The 14,736-nt window shown below is 39.3% G+C and overlaps 1 protein-coding gene across 15 annotated transcripts in view; it reads left to right on the plus strand.

Moving 5' to 3' along the window:
• Positions 1-9,085, plus strand: part of syngap1a (synaptic Ras GTPase activating protein 1a) — a 169,473-nt gene extending 160,388 nt beyond the window's left edge. For 10 of the 15 annotated variants that reach the window (XM_083546934.1, XM_083546935.1, XM_083546938.1 and 7 more), the window contains one exon: positions 6,233-9,085. In XM_083546934.1, coding sequence (XP_083403060.1) covers positions 6,233-6,262 — 30 coding nt within the window. In that variant the 3' untranslated portion in view covers positions 6,263-9,085. Of the gene's footprint in view, positions 1-3,312; positions 3,780-6,232 lie in introns of those variants that run through there. The other 5 variants (XM_083546925.1, XM_083546933.1, XM_083546926.1 and 2 more) reach the window with 1 other exon arrangement.
• The last annotated feature ends 5,651 nt before the right edge of the window (positions 9,086-14,736 follow it).

The following is a 14,736-nucleotide window of genomic DNA, read 5'->3' on the forward strand; positions in this document are numbered from 1 at the left end:
AACTACACGGGAGGAGCTGGTCAATGACCTGAAAAGAGCTGGGCCCACCATTTCCAAGGTTACTGTTGGTAATACAGACAGACGTCATGGTTTGAAATTATGCATGGCACGGAAGGTTCCCCTGCTTAAACCAGCACATGTCCAGGCACGTCTTAAGTTTGCCAATGACCATTTGGATGATCCAGAGGAGTCATGGGAGAAAGTCATGTGGTCAGATGAGACCAAAATAGAACTTTTGGGTCAAAATTCCACTAAACGTGTTTGGAGGAAGAAGAATGATGAGTACCATCCCAAGAACACCATCCCTACTGTGAAGCATGGGGGTGGTAGCATCATTCTTTGGGGGTGTTTTTCTGCACATGGGACAGGGCGACTGCACTGTATTAAGGAGAGGATGACCGGGGCCATGTATTGCGAGATTTTGGGGAACAACCTCCTTCCCTCAGTTGGAGCATTGAAGATGGGTCGAGGCTTGGTCTTCCAACATGACAATGACCCGAAGCACACAGCCAGGATCATACAAATAAATAGTTAAAAAATCATACATTGTGTTTTCTGGATTTTTTTTTTTAGATTATGTCTCTCACAGTGGACATGCACCTACGATGACAATTTCAGACCCCTCCTTGATTTCTAAGTGGGAGAACTTGCAAAATAGCAGGGTCTTCAAATACTTATTTTCCTCACTCTATATATATATATATATATATAGTCTGTACCTACACATTTTGAAGTTATTTGGCAAAGGAATAATGTGTGGTCCATTAATGTGCAAATAGATAAGGCCATTTCTAAACTGCAGTAGAGAGTACTGTTATCACTTCTCCAAGAATTTTTTATGGGTTTTCTTCTTGGGCATGGGTTTCCTCTAGGTACTTTTTCTTAGCTCCCTAAAACACTTTGGTAAATAAGAAAATAAATAAGTCTAAAACAGGGGTCACCAACCTTTTTGAAACTGAGAGCTACTTCTTGGGTACCGTTTAATGTGAAGGGCTACCAGTTTGATATACACTTCTGAAATAACAATTTTTCTCAATTTACCTTTAATTGTATGCTATTATTAATAATTAATGATGTTAATCTATGTGAAGACACTGATCATGTTAATGATTTTTCACAATCATTATCAACAACGATTTAACAAGGTAGGAAACAGATCAATATCAATATGCAAAACTTTTTTTTTTTTTTTCTTCAAATGATCACTTCTACAACATTTTCACTAGCCACTAACAATTTTTAACAAATCATGCACTACGTTGCATCATGATTTTGCAGATTATTCATTATGTAATATCCAAAAATCTAATTGGAGACCAGTTCTAATCTAATATGAAAAATGTTTTGAAGGTTTTTTTTTTTTATATTGTCATTTTCAAATTCACACCAATGCAAGTGTGATTTAAAAAAGAATAGCAAAAAAACTCATGTGGTCCTTGCAGGCGACCTAATGCCCGCGGGCACCATATTGGTGACCCCTTTTCTAGGATCACGATTGACCAGTAGATTGCAGAGGTAATATGTAGAGATTGAATACCATTCACCGATAAAATGTGGATGTTAGTCTATCATCACATATAGGACGGCCAGTCTAAAATTTATTATTTTCTAACACACAGATCACCATGCATGCACGGTCAAACACACTATCTAGCATTGTGCGTACATCATTTTGTCTTAGGCATTTTACAGTTTTTCTCAGTTGCTTTGGAGCGTTTCTCAAATCATCCTTAATGTTTGCAAACCAGTAAGTGCATTTCTCAAAACAATTTGTGCAAACAGCACAACACATTGTATACTTTTCTCAAAATCCTAAAGTTCATCTCTCAAAAGTAAGTATTTGTGTCAATGAACATCTCATTCCCATCAGAATGAAAAGTCCCTTTGTCATTGTTTACAAACAAAATCATCAAAATGTTTAGTCGTGTTGTCAGTATGATGCACAGTTTCAGGATTTCTTGATATAAACTACGGTTTGGGTTACTATAAGTAAAAATGCACAAAATGTTTACTTCCTTCTGTTTGGTATCTATAAATTTCAGCAGCACAAATTCATTAATTTGATTGCATATTTGAATTATATTGATTTCAAAAGACCGGAAAGGATTCACACTTTTACTGTACTGTACAAAAGTTCGTTCGTTTCTTGGTTGTTCATCCGTTTTCAAAATGTATAATCCTGTATTTTGCTCTGTCTGTAAACACTCTCCAATTGAAAGTTTACAAGATTCACCTTTGACCTGTTTCAAGATTCAAGATTCATCTGCACAATTCATCGATTCAAGTCAAATTGACAAATTTGTAATAGAAATTTACGATGACCAATTCTAACAACTGGTTTGATCATTTTGCATTCAATGACTTATACAATAAACCGATGTCGAGATGTAATCTATTAAATGATTCTATTACAAAAGCATTCACAATTTGATCAAAGCAACGAGAAATGTTCCAATGATGAGCACAAGTGAGTAAACGATGTGGAGGTTGAACAAGTAGTTTTGAGAAATTTATTTCTGATCTGAGAAACACTCCAAAGCAACTGAGAAAAACTGTAAAAGTAGCTCACAAGCAATAAACATGTGTGCACCCCTGAATGGTTGGTATTCTGTCTAGGGCATACTCTTGTCTTGTGCCCAGTTTTTGCTAACAATGTTTGCAACAAACCACAATCCTGAACAGCCTTTCCTACTTCAGTTGTATTTCTGATTCAACTCTTTGTATTTCCACTCCACTGTATTTCCAGTAGCCACTAATATAATATATGCATCTCTATATGGTGTAACTTGTAGTTTGATCAAGAGGCATAAATTATGTAGGTGTAGCAGCGAATTCCATTAATATCCTGTCTGGAATCGCACAAGTGGAAGTGATTGGATCAGGTTCCTCAGGGTAACTCTCCTGCTGTAGGTCTAAATAGGTAGATTTGGGACCCGGCTGTGGAACCGCAGGGTTTCAGGTGGGAGGGTGTTTGGAGTGTGTAGGGGCTTCAGCACTTACTAGACTCCCTCTGTTTTAAACACTACCTCTTTTCTCTGTATCAACAGTTTCTTTTTGCCTCCTAAATGTTCTAGCTCTTTTTCTATAGTATTTTTCTCAGAATGTTTCTGTTTCTTTCACTTGTGGTTTTTTTTTCAATTCTGGGTAACTGCTCCTTGCTTTTCATTTTCCCTTCTTTTTTACTTTTACTTAACATTCTTGATCAGTTGCTCTGTAATGTCATACACGTGGCCCACCTTCGACTCTTCTCCCCCGTTCTCTTTCCCTCTCCTCTCCTCTCCCTCCTTGCCCTCCTGTTCCTCTGTCTGTTAGGATGATCCATATTCCTCTCTGGGTTCGGTTGAGCAAAGCATGGTTCCAGTAGGTGAGGGGGTTCTTCCACTGAACCCCGTCTCGGCTCTCTCTTCCACAACCAGCTCCCCTTGGAACGGAGCTCTCCCTCCCCTGCCCCCAAACCTGCACATCAGCCAGAACGGCGATCTACGTGGCAATACCGGCTTCCCCGGCGCAGCCATCGCTACACCAGCTGGGGCCGCAGCCTTCTGGGCCATGCAGGGAGGGAGGCTCGGCTAGTCATGTGGCCTTTTGGACATTGGGAGAGCTTTGTAATGTGCAAATACACGCGCCTTGTCGCTAGCGAAAATTCTCACATTCCAGCATTCCAGAAGTCTGTGGCTGAAAAATCTGCAGCCATCTGTCCATTTTTTCCCCTCACTTTTATCTGTCCATTAATTGGAACCTCAGCCTGAATTGCTAATGATATATATACAGTATATATATATATATATATATATATATATATATATATATATATATATATATATATATATATATATATATATATATAGTGAGGAAAGTAAGTATTTGAACACCCTGCTATTTTGCCAGGTCTACCACTTAGAAATCATGGAGGGGACTGAAATTGTCATCGTAGGTGCATGTCCACTGTGAAAGACATAATCTAAAAAAAATAATCCAGAAATCACAATGTATGATTTTGTAACTATTTATTTGTATGATACAGCTGCAAAAAAGTATTTGAACACCTGAGAAAGTCAATGTTAATATTTTGTACAGTAGCCTTTGTTTGCAATTACAGAGGTCAAACATTTCCTGTAGTTTTTCACCAGGTTTGCACACACTGCAGGAGGGATTTTGGCCCACTCCTCCACACAGATCTTCTCTAGATCAGTCAGGTTTCTGGCCTGTCGCTGAGAAACACAAATTTTGAGCCCCTCCAAAGATTCTCTATTGGGTTTAGGTCTGGAGACTGGCTAGGCCACGCCAGAACCTTGATATGCTTCTTACAGAACCACTCCTTGGTTATCCTGGCTGTGTGCTTCGGGTCATTGTCATGTTGGAAGACCCAGCCTCGACCCATCTTCAATGCTCTAACTGAGGGAAGAAGGTTGTTCCCCAAAATCTCGCAATACGTGGCCCCGGTCATCCTCTCCTTAATACAGTGCAGTCGCCCTGTCCCATGTGCAGAAAAACACCCCCAAAGCATGATGCTACCACCCCCATGCTTCACAGTAGGGATGGTGTTCTTGGGATGGTACTCATCAATCTTCTTCCTCCAAACACGTTTAGTGGAATTATGACCCAAAAGTTCTATTTTGGTCTCATCTGACCACATGACTTTCTCCCATGACTCCTCTAGATCATCCAAATGGTCATTGGCAAACTTAAGACGTGCCTGGACATGTGCTGGTTTAAGCAGGGGAACCTTCCGTGCCATGCATGATTTCAAACCATGACGTCTTAGTGTATTACCAACAGTAACCTTGGAAACGGTGATCCCAGCTCTTTTCAGGTCATTGACCAGCTCCTCCCGTGTAGTTCTGGGCTAATTTCTCACCTTCCTTAGGCTCATTGAGACCCCACAAGGTGAGATCTTGCATGGAGCCCCAGTCCGAGGGAGATTGACAGTTATGTTTAACTTCTTCCATTTTCTAATGATTGCTCCAACAGTGGACCTTTTTTCACCAAGCTGCTTGGCAATTTCCCCATAGCCCTTTCCAGCCTTGTGGAGGTGTACAATTTTGTCTCTAGTGTATTTGGACAGCTCTTTGTTCTTGGCCATGTTAGTAGTTGGATTCTTACTGATTGTATGGGGTGGACAGGTGTCTTTATGCAGCTAACGACCTCAAACAGGTGCATCTAATTTAGGATAATAAATGTAGTGGAGGTGGACATTTTAAAGGCAGACTAACAGATCTTCGAGGGTCAGAATTCTAGCTGATAGACAGGTGTTCAAATACTTATTTGCAGCTGTATCATACAAATAAATAGTTTAAAAATCATATATTGTGATTTCTGGATTTTTTTTTTAGATTATGTCTCTCACAGTGGACATGCACCTACGATGACAATTTCAGAGCCCTCCATGTTTTCTAAGTGGGAGAACTTGCAAAAAAGCAGGGTGTTCAAATACTTATTTTCCTCACTGTATATATATATATACAGTGAGGAAAATAAGTATTTGAACACCCTGCTTTTTTGCATATATATATATAAATGTAAATTTTTAATTTAGCAATTTTAGCTGAGATACATGTTTTGAATTTCCTAAGAAGACTAGCTGAGAAGGTTTTTTTTATACGGGGGTCTGTGTAATAGAGTGTGAGAAGAAGGTTTCTTCAGGGCTCTAGTGTTCTTTTAAGCTGTGCTAGTTTTTCTTTTTTTTTTTTTAATAGATGTGCGCTTTAAAAAATATAGAAATATTTATCCAATCGTTCGTTTGCTTGAAAGTTACTAGTCATAGCAAGAATGACTCATTTAGACGCCAGGTCTAAATGAAGCACAACGATTTATTTTCTATCTCTCCTGGAGAGATTTTCAAGAGGTGGAGATTTTCTTATCCGGATTATTAAAGTGTTGAGTTATGAGTCATGTCGTTTTTTTGTGTTTTTTTTCTTCCTTGGTCGATCTTAATCATTCGTGTGTGCTCTTACTTGACTGCCATCGATCACTCATATCATTATCATGCCCATGCCATTTGCGCTAGCTGATCTGAATGTGTTTCGCTGCATACAGTATGATTTACTCGTCATTTAAAAACCTATAGTGTGAATGATGTGTGAATTGCACAAATGACACGACAAGCGATTTTTTTAAATGCTACCCAAGATTCCTTGGCAATGAACCTGTCAATCAAAGGCTAAGTGGACCGTCATTGGACACTGAGCCACCTGCTGCCCTCCTGAGCTCACTTTGTCTTTCTCTTCCTTAGCCGATCTATGGTGGGCACACCGGAACATGATTGGACCTCAGCAGCGCGAAAGGATATGTGACTGGACCCCTCACCAGTCCAGGACCCTCTCTTGATTCTGACTGGTTGAGAGAGGAGAGAGAAAGAGGAAGAGCCTGAGGGGAAAAAAACATAAACAAAACAAAAAAACTCGCTCTGACACATCAAAACCACAATAAGCACACAAAATCTCCTACACAAGAGCACATTGTTTCTATCTCTCTACTACTTTCTCTCCCTCTCTTTTCCTCCCTGAGCCAAAATAATGACAATCACCTCTTTTTTTTCTGTAGTGGATTAACAAATGAGCTACTCGGTGCTGTTTACTCTAATCCTTATTCGGCCATTATTACTTTAGGCACAAATCTTTGGTACAAATTCAAACGACAAACAGAGGGACCTGATTCATGTACCCTGGTTTCTTTTTTTCCCTCCTTTTTTTTTTCTGCGTCGTCCATATTCCACCTCAGACTTTCTCTTTATGTCTTTCTCTCTCTCAGCAGGCGTGTTTGTTCTTCTCAGCATAATGGCTGTACGAGGGGGTTGTGTTGATCTTCGTGTGTATACAGTATGCGGTTACGGGTGCGTATTACCAAACTACCGTAACCCACGAGCCTCACGAGCTCTAATAATGACTCTTACGTTTTTTTGTTCTTGTAGTTTTTTTTGTTTTTTTTTGGTGGGGGGGTTTTGTTCGTTTTTCCTATAAAGAGCCTTTTCAATCTTTTTATGGAGGTGTGGTCTTTTCTGAGCCAATCAGACATCGCCATACTGCTCAGAAAGCCCTTCCTGTGCCGCGCGCTGGGGGAGGCGCCTCTTCTCTGTGCCTAAAGAGCTCTATACAAAACAGGGGAAATAAAAAAGAAAAAAAAAAAAAAGACACACTTCATCGACAGGAGCGCACAGGACACTCTTTTTTTCTTTTTTTGGTTCTTTTTTCAACCTGTGGAGTTTGAAAGAGTATAATGTTTGAATAATATTGTCTCTGTTCGGACGTTGCTGCTTTAATGACTTCGAAGGATCAGCATCCCTTCATCTCATCCGGTCGATGGGACGGGAAACGACGCAGGCGAAGATCCAGCGCCGCCGTGTGCCTACGCGTGTCAAAAAAAAAAAAGCAGAAACCACCCGCACAGGGGCGAGCGACACCCCCAGTGTAGCCCTGCGTCTGCACGTGAACGACGGGACGTATTCGGCGTAAAAAAAAAAAAAAAACTCAACAAAAAAACGGTGCTTCTGGGCATCGATGCAAACGGATTTGTCTTTTCCTTTGTGAGCGTGTGCATGCATGTGCGTGTGAACTAGAGAACCAGGGAATAGGAACGGGATCGGATGGAAAACACCGAAGGACGACCATGGTTTCATCAGCTAACGGCAGGGACCCGCCTCAAGAGGAAACTGCAGTAAAGACGAAAAAAAATTCTATATGATCGAAGTATTTATATATTTAAAAAAACCAAAAAAAAGTCTAGCTTTAGTATTTATAACACTAGACCTTATAGCCCATCTTTATTCTATTAGAACTTTATTTAAGCACAAATATATCCATTACCAATGTACTATATAGTGGTAATGTATTATATACTACTCTCCTAAAGCATGGAGACACGCACATACACACACTTACACACACAAACGACGATCGTAGAAGGAAGTAGTAGCATCATACCTCATTCGGTCCTACCGTTATCCTCTTCTTGTCATTAGGCGCATCCCATTTTATCGATCCGACACTTCTGTTCGATTTTCCTCGCCGTTCGATCAGTTATTTTTTGAAGATCCATAGCTGATTTCTTTCGCTCGTGAGCTTCAGTTAGGATTTGGTGTAAATAAGAGCTGAGGATTCAAGACCTGTTCATTTCTATGGTTTTATTCTTTTTTTTATTTATTTTTTTTATTAAAAAGTTCCTATTGTTTTGTTTTTTTCTTTCCTGATTCTTCCTTGATGTTTGATAGATGATTACACACATATACACCATTAGTTGGTTTTGCTGGTAGGTTTTTAGTCACTTGCTTTTTATTTATTTATTTATTTATTTATTACGATTCTTCTTCTTCTTCTTCTTCTTCTTCTTCTTTTTCTGTGGTGGTTGGAAGTATTGATAAACTTTTGTCTGCACTTCTGATATTATTTATTTAAAAAAAAAAATACGTAAAAAAAATATAATCTAACCGTGCCCCGTGCCTAACTGTTCTGGTTCTGAAACTTTGGTCCGTAAGACAGTTCGGCTCCGTTTCGCCAGCTGTGGCTCAGAACCGCTGATAAGTGAAATATGAAGCAGAACCTTCTAGATGCTCTCGTCACCTTTTGTGTATAAAAGTCCTCCTGAGAACGATTGTGCTGGTGAAACATTTCTTCCCCACCCTCCCATCGTGTAGCGCTATATTCGTTTTTTTGGGGTCATGAGATTTTTGTATCTAATCTTTCCGAATAAAACGCCCCGAAGCGGGTCGACTCCTACCCTTAAACTTAGCCATAGACATGGACAAGCCATACACACCCTGTCCTTCTTACGGGCTTTAGGAGCGTAGGAATGTATATATTTCTATTAGAAACCACCGAAACACGTACCTGGCGAAAGGAAAGGCTCAGTGTTTAACCGTGTGGGAAACCTCAGCGTATGGAGAAATGTTGTGAATGTTAATATTGTTAAGAAGACAATTATTCTATTCGAAATATGACTATAATTGTAATTATCATTGCTTTCATTTTCTCGATGCTATGATTCTTGATTGATCAGAAATTTCTTTCATTTTGTGAATATGAGTTTACTATTATTCCAGAAAGTTTAAATAATTGGACAAATTAATAAATAGATATATGCTAACCTTTCACAGCAGTTTCCTTATTCCTTTTTTTTTTGCAATCAGAAATACAACAATAATGGTATGGAAGCTCCAACGCCACTGATCATACAGACATTTATAGTGTGTGAATTTATTTAGATGGAGTTTGAGGTCCATGACAGTCACAATAGAAACAGAGTGCAGGTTCGAATCCCAACGATGCCACAGGTTGACTTTTTTTGAAAGATTACCACTTTATTCGTGTATTGCTACGACTTTAAGCCGTAATCTTTAGATTTTTTATGATTTTTTTTAAACCTGGGATATTCGAAGAAAGAATTTCATTGTACTGGAAAGTATATATGACAAGCGAAAGCCGCTTTCTTTCTTTTTCTTTCAATTTTGAGTTTTTATCTTCTTAAAGACCTGTTCTTTAAAATATTCCGACACGGCTTTCAACATCATCATTTTCTTTTTTTTTTTAAGGAGGCCTCGCCATAACGTATTGATCATCTGACGGTCTTCACGTGACCCGAATCCCCAGGGCACTGAATTTCAGAAAGCAGCAAAATGTTCATGGTCTCCACCCTTCAGTGTAGTGTGATCGAAGCCCAGGGTTCTCAAACGCTGTCAATCACAGGGACGCTAACCAATCCAGGAGCTTAAATATGTGGAAGAGGGCAGATAGCAAGTTTCTCCAAATCTATTACACTGCCTTTGGGTAAGATGAAACAGTTGACTGGCTTTGTAGTGTCCCAGAGGAAGATCTTTTACCTCCTCGACCATTGATGGAAGCTGACAATACACACTGGGGGAAAATATGATGCCCAAAACTGTGCCTAAATCTTTTAGTTGACAAAAGATATCGTAGAAATTTCACTTTAGTTAAATGCTGAAGCTGAGGATTTTTCTGTAAGAAATTTCAAGTCAGGAGTGTAAACATTTATCATCATTTATATGTTTATTCAGCTTTAGATTGTTAGCATCTTAGTATACCGCTAGCATCAAACATACATACTGGGGTTCAATTCTGTGCAGTATCTCTATTTAAAATAAAATATTACATCAGTTCATCTAGAAGAGGATGAGCGCTGAGATGATCGGGATGGTTCTTCATCAATCATTTTCATATAAATGAAAACCTAAAACATGTATCAACTTTCACACGAGTTTCAAATGTTAATGCTCATATCAAAAACATTAAAATCACACACAAAAACGCCGTTTCATGCTAACATGAGGAACAACTTATGAGAACTTTGTTGCAAGGTGTCGTTTGTGAATAAAAAAAAAAAAGTGTGATGTATTGAATTTGGATAATTTCTTCATTTCAGGAGTCATTTTTCTGCCAAAGAAATAAGTCCCAGCCCCTCACTGGAAAGTAACTTGCGCTTGCTAATATTTTCATCGCAAGTGTAGTTCACCCCAGATTCAGCAGAGGGCAGCAAACATACCGCTAACATTCAACGTCTTTGGACAAGAAAACGAAATCTTTGTGACAAAAATGTTTTCTTCTTTCAGTGTTTTTATGATCACAGTGTCCCCGTACGCATGTCCTTTTTCGGTATGAAATATCCTGTCCTTCACCTTTCACATGTAAAATAAGTTTATAGAGCAAAGCACTTCAGACTACTGCAGGTACCTGAGGAGTGGCTAAATCCTAGACACAATATTTATTGCTTATTTGTTCGCTGTTGCTGCAAATTTTTGTTGTTCTTGGCATAAAGAGGGACGAAAACCAGACAGACAGACTTTTTATATTAATAATAGAAGTAAGACTAAACTCCATGTTTCAGAAGGCACCAGTTTCTAAAACCTGCAGTACATTTTCCTAATCGGTGGATAAAACAAAAAGACACACTACATCTTCTCAAAGCCATTGTATCGTCCAATATGGTGAGACATCATATACACTTAGGCCCAGAAATATTTGGACAGTGACAAGTTTTTTATTTTAGCTGTTTACCGAAACATTTTCGAAATACAGTTATATAATAAATATGGGCTTAAAATGCAGACGCTCAGCTGATGGTATTCACATCAAAATTGAAAAAAGGGTCTAGGAATTACAGCGTCATAATATGTAGCTGCCTCTTTTTCAAGGCACCAAAAGTAATTGGACAATTGCCTCAAAAGCTATTTCAGGGGCTGCATGGGCTGTTGCCTCATTAATCATTTATCAATTGAGCAGATAAAAGGTCTGGAATCGAATTTCTGTTTGGTAGCTGTTAAATTCCAAACCCACAATAAAAGTGAAACAGATCATCATTAGGATGAAAAAACATGGTAAAGAAAAAACACTTCACAGCATCCGCCGAAGTGAAGAACACGCTGCAGGAAGTAGGTGCATCAGTATCCAAGTCTACCATAAAGAGTCAACCTTCTTCTTCTTCTTCCAGCTTCTACCATTAGGGGTCGCCACAGCGGATTATCCGTCTCCATACCCCCCGGTCTTCTACATCTGCCCCTTTCACCCTAACCATCTGCATGTCTTCCCTCACCACATCCATAAACCACCTCTTTGGTCTTCCTGGTGGCTCCATCCTCAGCATTCTCCTTTCGATATACCATATGTCCCTCCTCTGCACATGTCCAAACCATCTCAATCTCGCCTCCCTCACCTTGTCTCCAAAACGTCCTACATGCGCTGTCCCTCTAATAAACTCATTTCTAATCCTGTCACTCCCAACGAACATCTCATAAAAAGACGACTTCAAGGGAGCAAATACAGAGGGTTCACCACAAGGTGCAAACCATTAATCAGCCTTAAAAATAGAAAGGCCAAATTAGACTTTGCCAAAAAATCTTTGAAAGAAGCCGGCCAGTACTGGAACAGCATTCTTTCGACAGATGAAGCTAAGATCAACCTGTACCAGAATAATGGGAAAAAGAAAGTATGGCGAAGGCTTGGAACAGATCATGATCCAAAGAACACCATATCCTCTGTAAAAACATTGTAGAGGCGCTATGATGGTATGGGCATGCATGGCTACCAATGGCACTGGGTCAATAGTGTTGGTTGATGATGTGACAGAAGACAGAAGCTGGATGAATTCTAAAGGGTATAGGGATATACTTTCTGCTCAGAATTCAGCCAATGACCCAAAACATACTGCTAAAGCAACCCAGGAGTTTTTTAAGGCAAAGAAGTGGAATATTCTGCAATGGCCAAGGCAATCACCAGATCTCAACCCAATCCAGCATGCATTTTACTTGCTTAAGACAAAACTTATGGCAGAAAGACCCACAAACAAACAACAACTGAAGACAGCTGCAGTAAAGGCCTGTCAAAGCAACACAAAGTAGGAAATCCAGCATTGTGATGTCCATAGGTTCAAGACTTCAGGCAGTCGTTTCCTCCGAAGGATTTTCAACAAAGTATTAAAAATGAAAATTTTATTTACGGTAATGTTAATTTGTCCAATTACTTTTGAGCCCTGAAATGAGGTATCTTTGTATTTAAATGGTTGCAGTTCCCAAATGTATCATAGAATATTTTTGTTTAACCCCCTCTAATTAAACCTGAAATTCTGCCCTTCAATTGCATCTCAGTTGTTTCATTTTAAATCTGATGTGTTGGCCTGTGTAGCCCAAATCATGACGATTGTGTCACTGTCCAAATATTTCTGGGCCTACCCGTATAGCTGTTTTTACATAGACGTTTAACCGATTCAACGGTTTTGCTAATTAATCAGCTATTGGAAAAAATCCATACAGATTTTTCCTGCTTCAGGTTCCGCTGTCATTACCGAAAGTGGCCTCTAGAGGCATACCACTGAAATGTATTATTTATAAAATTATTTTTACTAATTAATATATTCATATTTCAATTAGCACCTTTGATTCAGAACCATTTTTTTATGTTTGCAATAAAGTTCAGCGCTATTGACCATGGAGTGTTATGTTTGTTTTCTAATCCAGTATACATTTTAAAAAAATATCGGTTTATTAATCGCTTATCGGCAAGTACGCTCCAACCTAGCTATTATTATTGTAAAATCCATCGATCGACCTCTACATAGAAGTAAATAAAATGGGCCAGTATCAATATATATTCATTCATTCATTCATTCATTTATTCATTTTCTCCCGCTTATCCGTAATTCGGGTCGCGGGGGCAGCAGTCTAAGCATTCGCCCCCGCCTTCGACTGCTGCCCAATCCCCACAGCACCGTCCCTTACGGTCCCTCCTGCAGGTGGTAAACCCACGGGAAGGCGGCCCCACGTCACTCCGACGTCACGGACCTTGATATTTCTCTTGTAAGGGACCCCCGGAGCATAGAGGGTTAAGGGCCTTGCTCAAGGGCCCAAGAGTGGCAGCTTGGCGATACCGGGGCTTGAACCCCAGACCTTCCGATCGGCAACCCAGCGCCTTAACCGCTGGAGCCACCACTCCCCCTATCAATATATATACACGTGTAAAAAAGTGCAGGAAAAAATTCTAACCTAGGGAGAAAAGGATAAAAGATAATTTTACAACTAATTTTAACGCTACTTAATCATTTGCAGGACTTCAATTTTTATACGAAAGCTCTGCCATTTTTTTATTTCTATTAGCTCGCAAAATCTACAAAAACTTTTCCCTAGTTACATGCAGCATCTACTTAACTATATGAGAACTCGGAAAATAGGTCCAGTCTCGAAGTGGTGGAAAAAACCCTCAAAGATATCAATCACCTTAATCAATTCTGGGTTTTGTCTCTGTGCTGTTTTATGGAGCATGACAATAAAGCAAGAGCACTGGCATATGCACAATGCAAAGAGCACTTGAGATTGACATAAAAAGCTGTTACCTTACAAAAACCACTAATTGATGATTCTATTCAGAAAAAGGCTTTGATTAGCTAGGCAGCATAAAGATGGACTCGGGGGCAAAGGTCATATGGTCTAATGAGTCCAGATTTGCCTTGTTCCAGAGTGGTGCATCAGGGGCCAAAAAAGAGAGGCAGATACAGTGATGCAAAGATCATGCCAGTCTACTGTACAGTACAAGCCTGTGGGGGCAGTGTAATGATCTGGGGTCGCTCAGTTGGTCAAATCTAAATTCAGCAAGGTTATGCATCCAAAATACGGGTCAGCTGAATATACTGAATATGCTGAATAATCAGTTTTTTACATTAAAATATTTTTTTCTTCCCTAATAGCATGGGCATTTTTTTTCCCAAGATGACAGCACCAGGATTCATTGGGATCTAATCCATGTGTGCCATTTTCACACATGGATTCACCACCACACAGTCCAGACCTAATCCCATTGAGAATCTTTAAGAATTCACAAAAGACTTTACACTGTAGTCTGATGTAAACTGTAGTAATCTGATAATGTAATCTGATGTAATTTCGATGTTATAAATGTATGCAAGTGAATATGCCTGTATGCTGATTGGCCTCAAGAAAGAAATTACTCATTAAAAGGTAAAAAGTTAAAGGATTAAAGGAGAATGTCCTAGTTTTCCATTTTCAGAAAAAAATTAGGAGGTGTTGGAGGTCAGAGAGCTGAAAATTTGGTGTCCAGAAGTAAATGAACTTTTGTCACGTGCCGTGTCATTTTCGTTTTGTAAAGATGAACTAATCCGGATTCATCCGAGTTAATTAACCCTATCCTTTATATGACTCCCGATTCATTAATCCTTTATTTACTCCGATCACTTGAGTCCTTGGTTATCTTGCTACTAACAACAACATGTATAAATACAAAC

This window comes from Silurus aristotelis (assembly GCF_946808225.1).
Source record: "Silurus aristotelis genome assembly, chromosome: 7".
NCBI lineage: Eukaryota > Metazoa > Chordata > Actinopteri > Siluriformes > Siluridae > Silurus > Silurus aristotelis.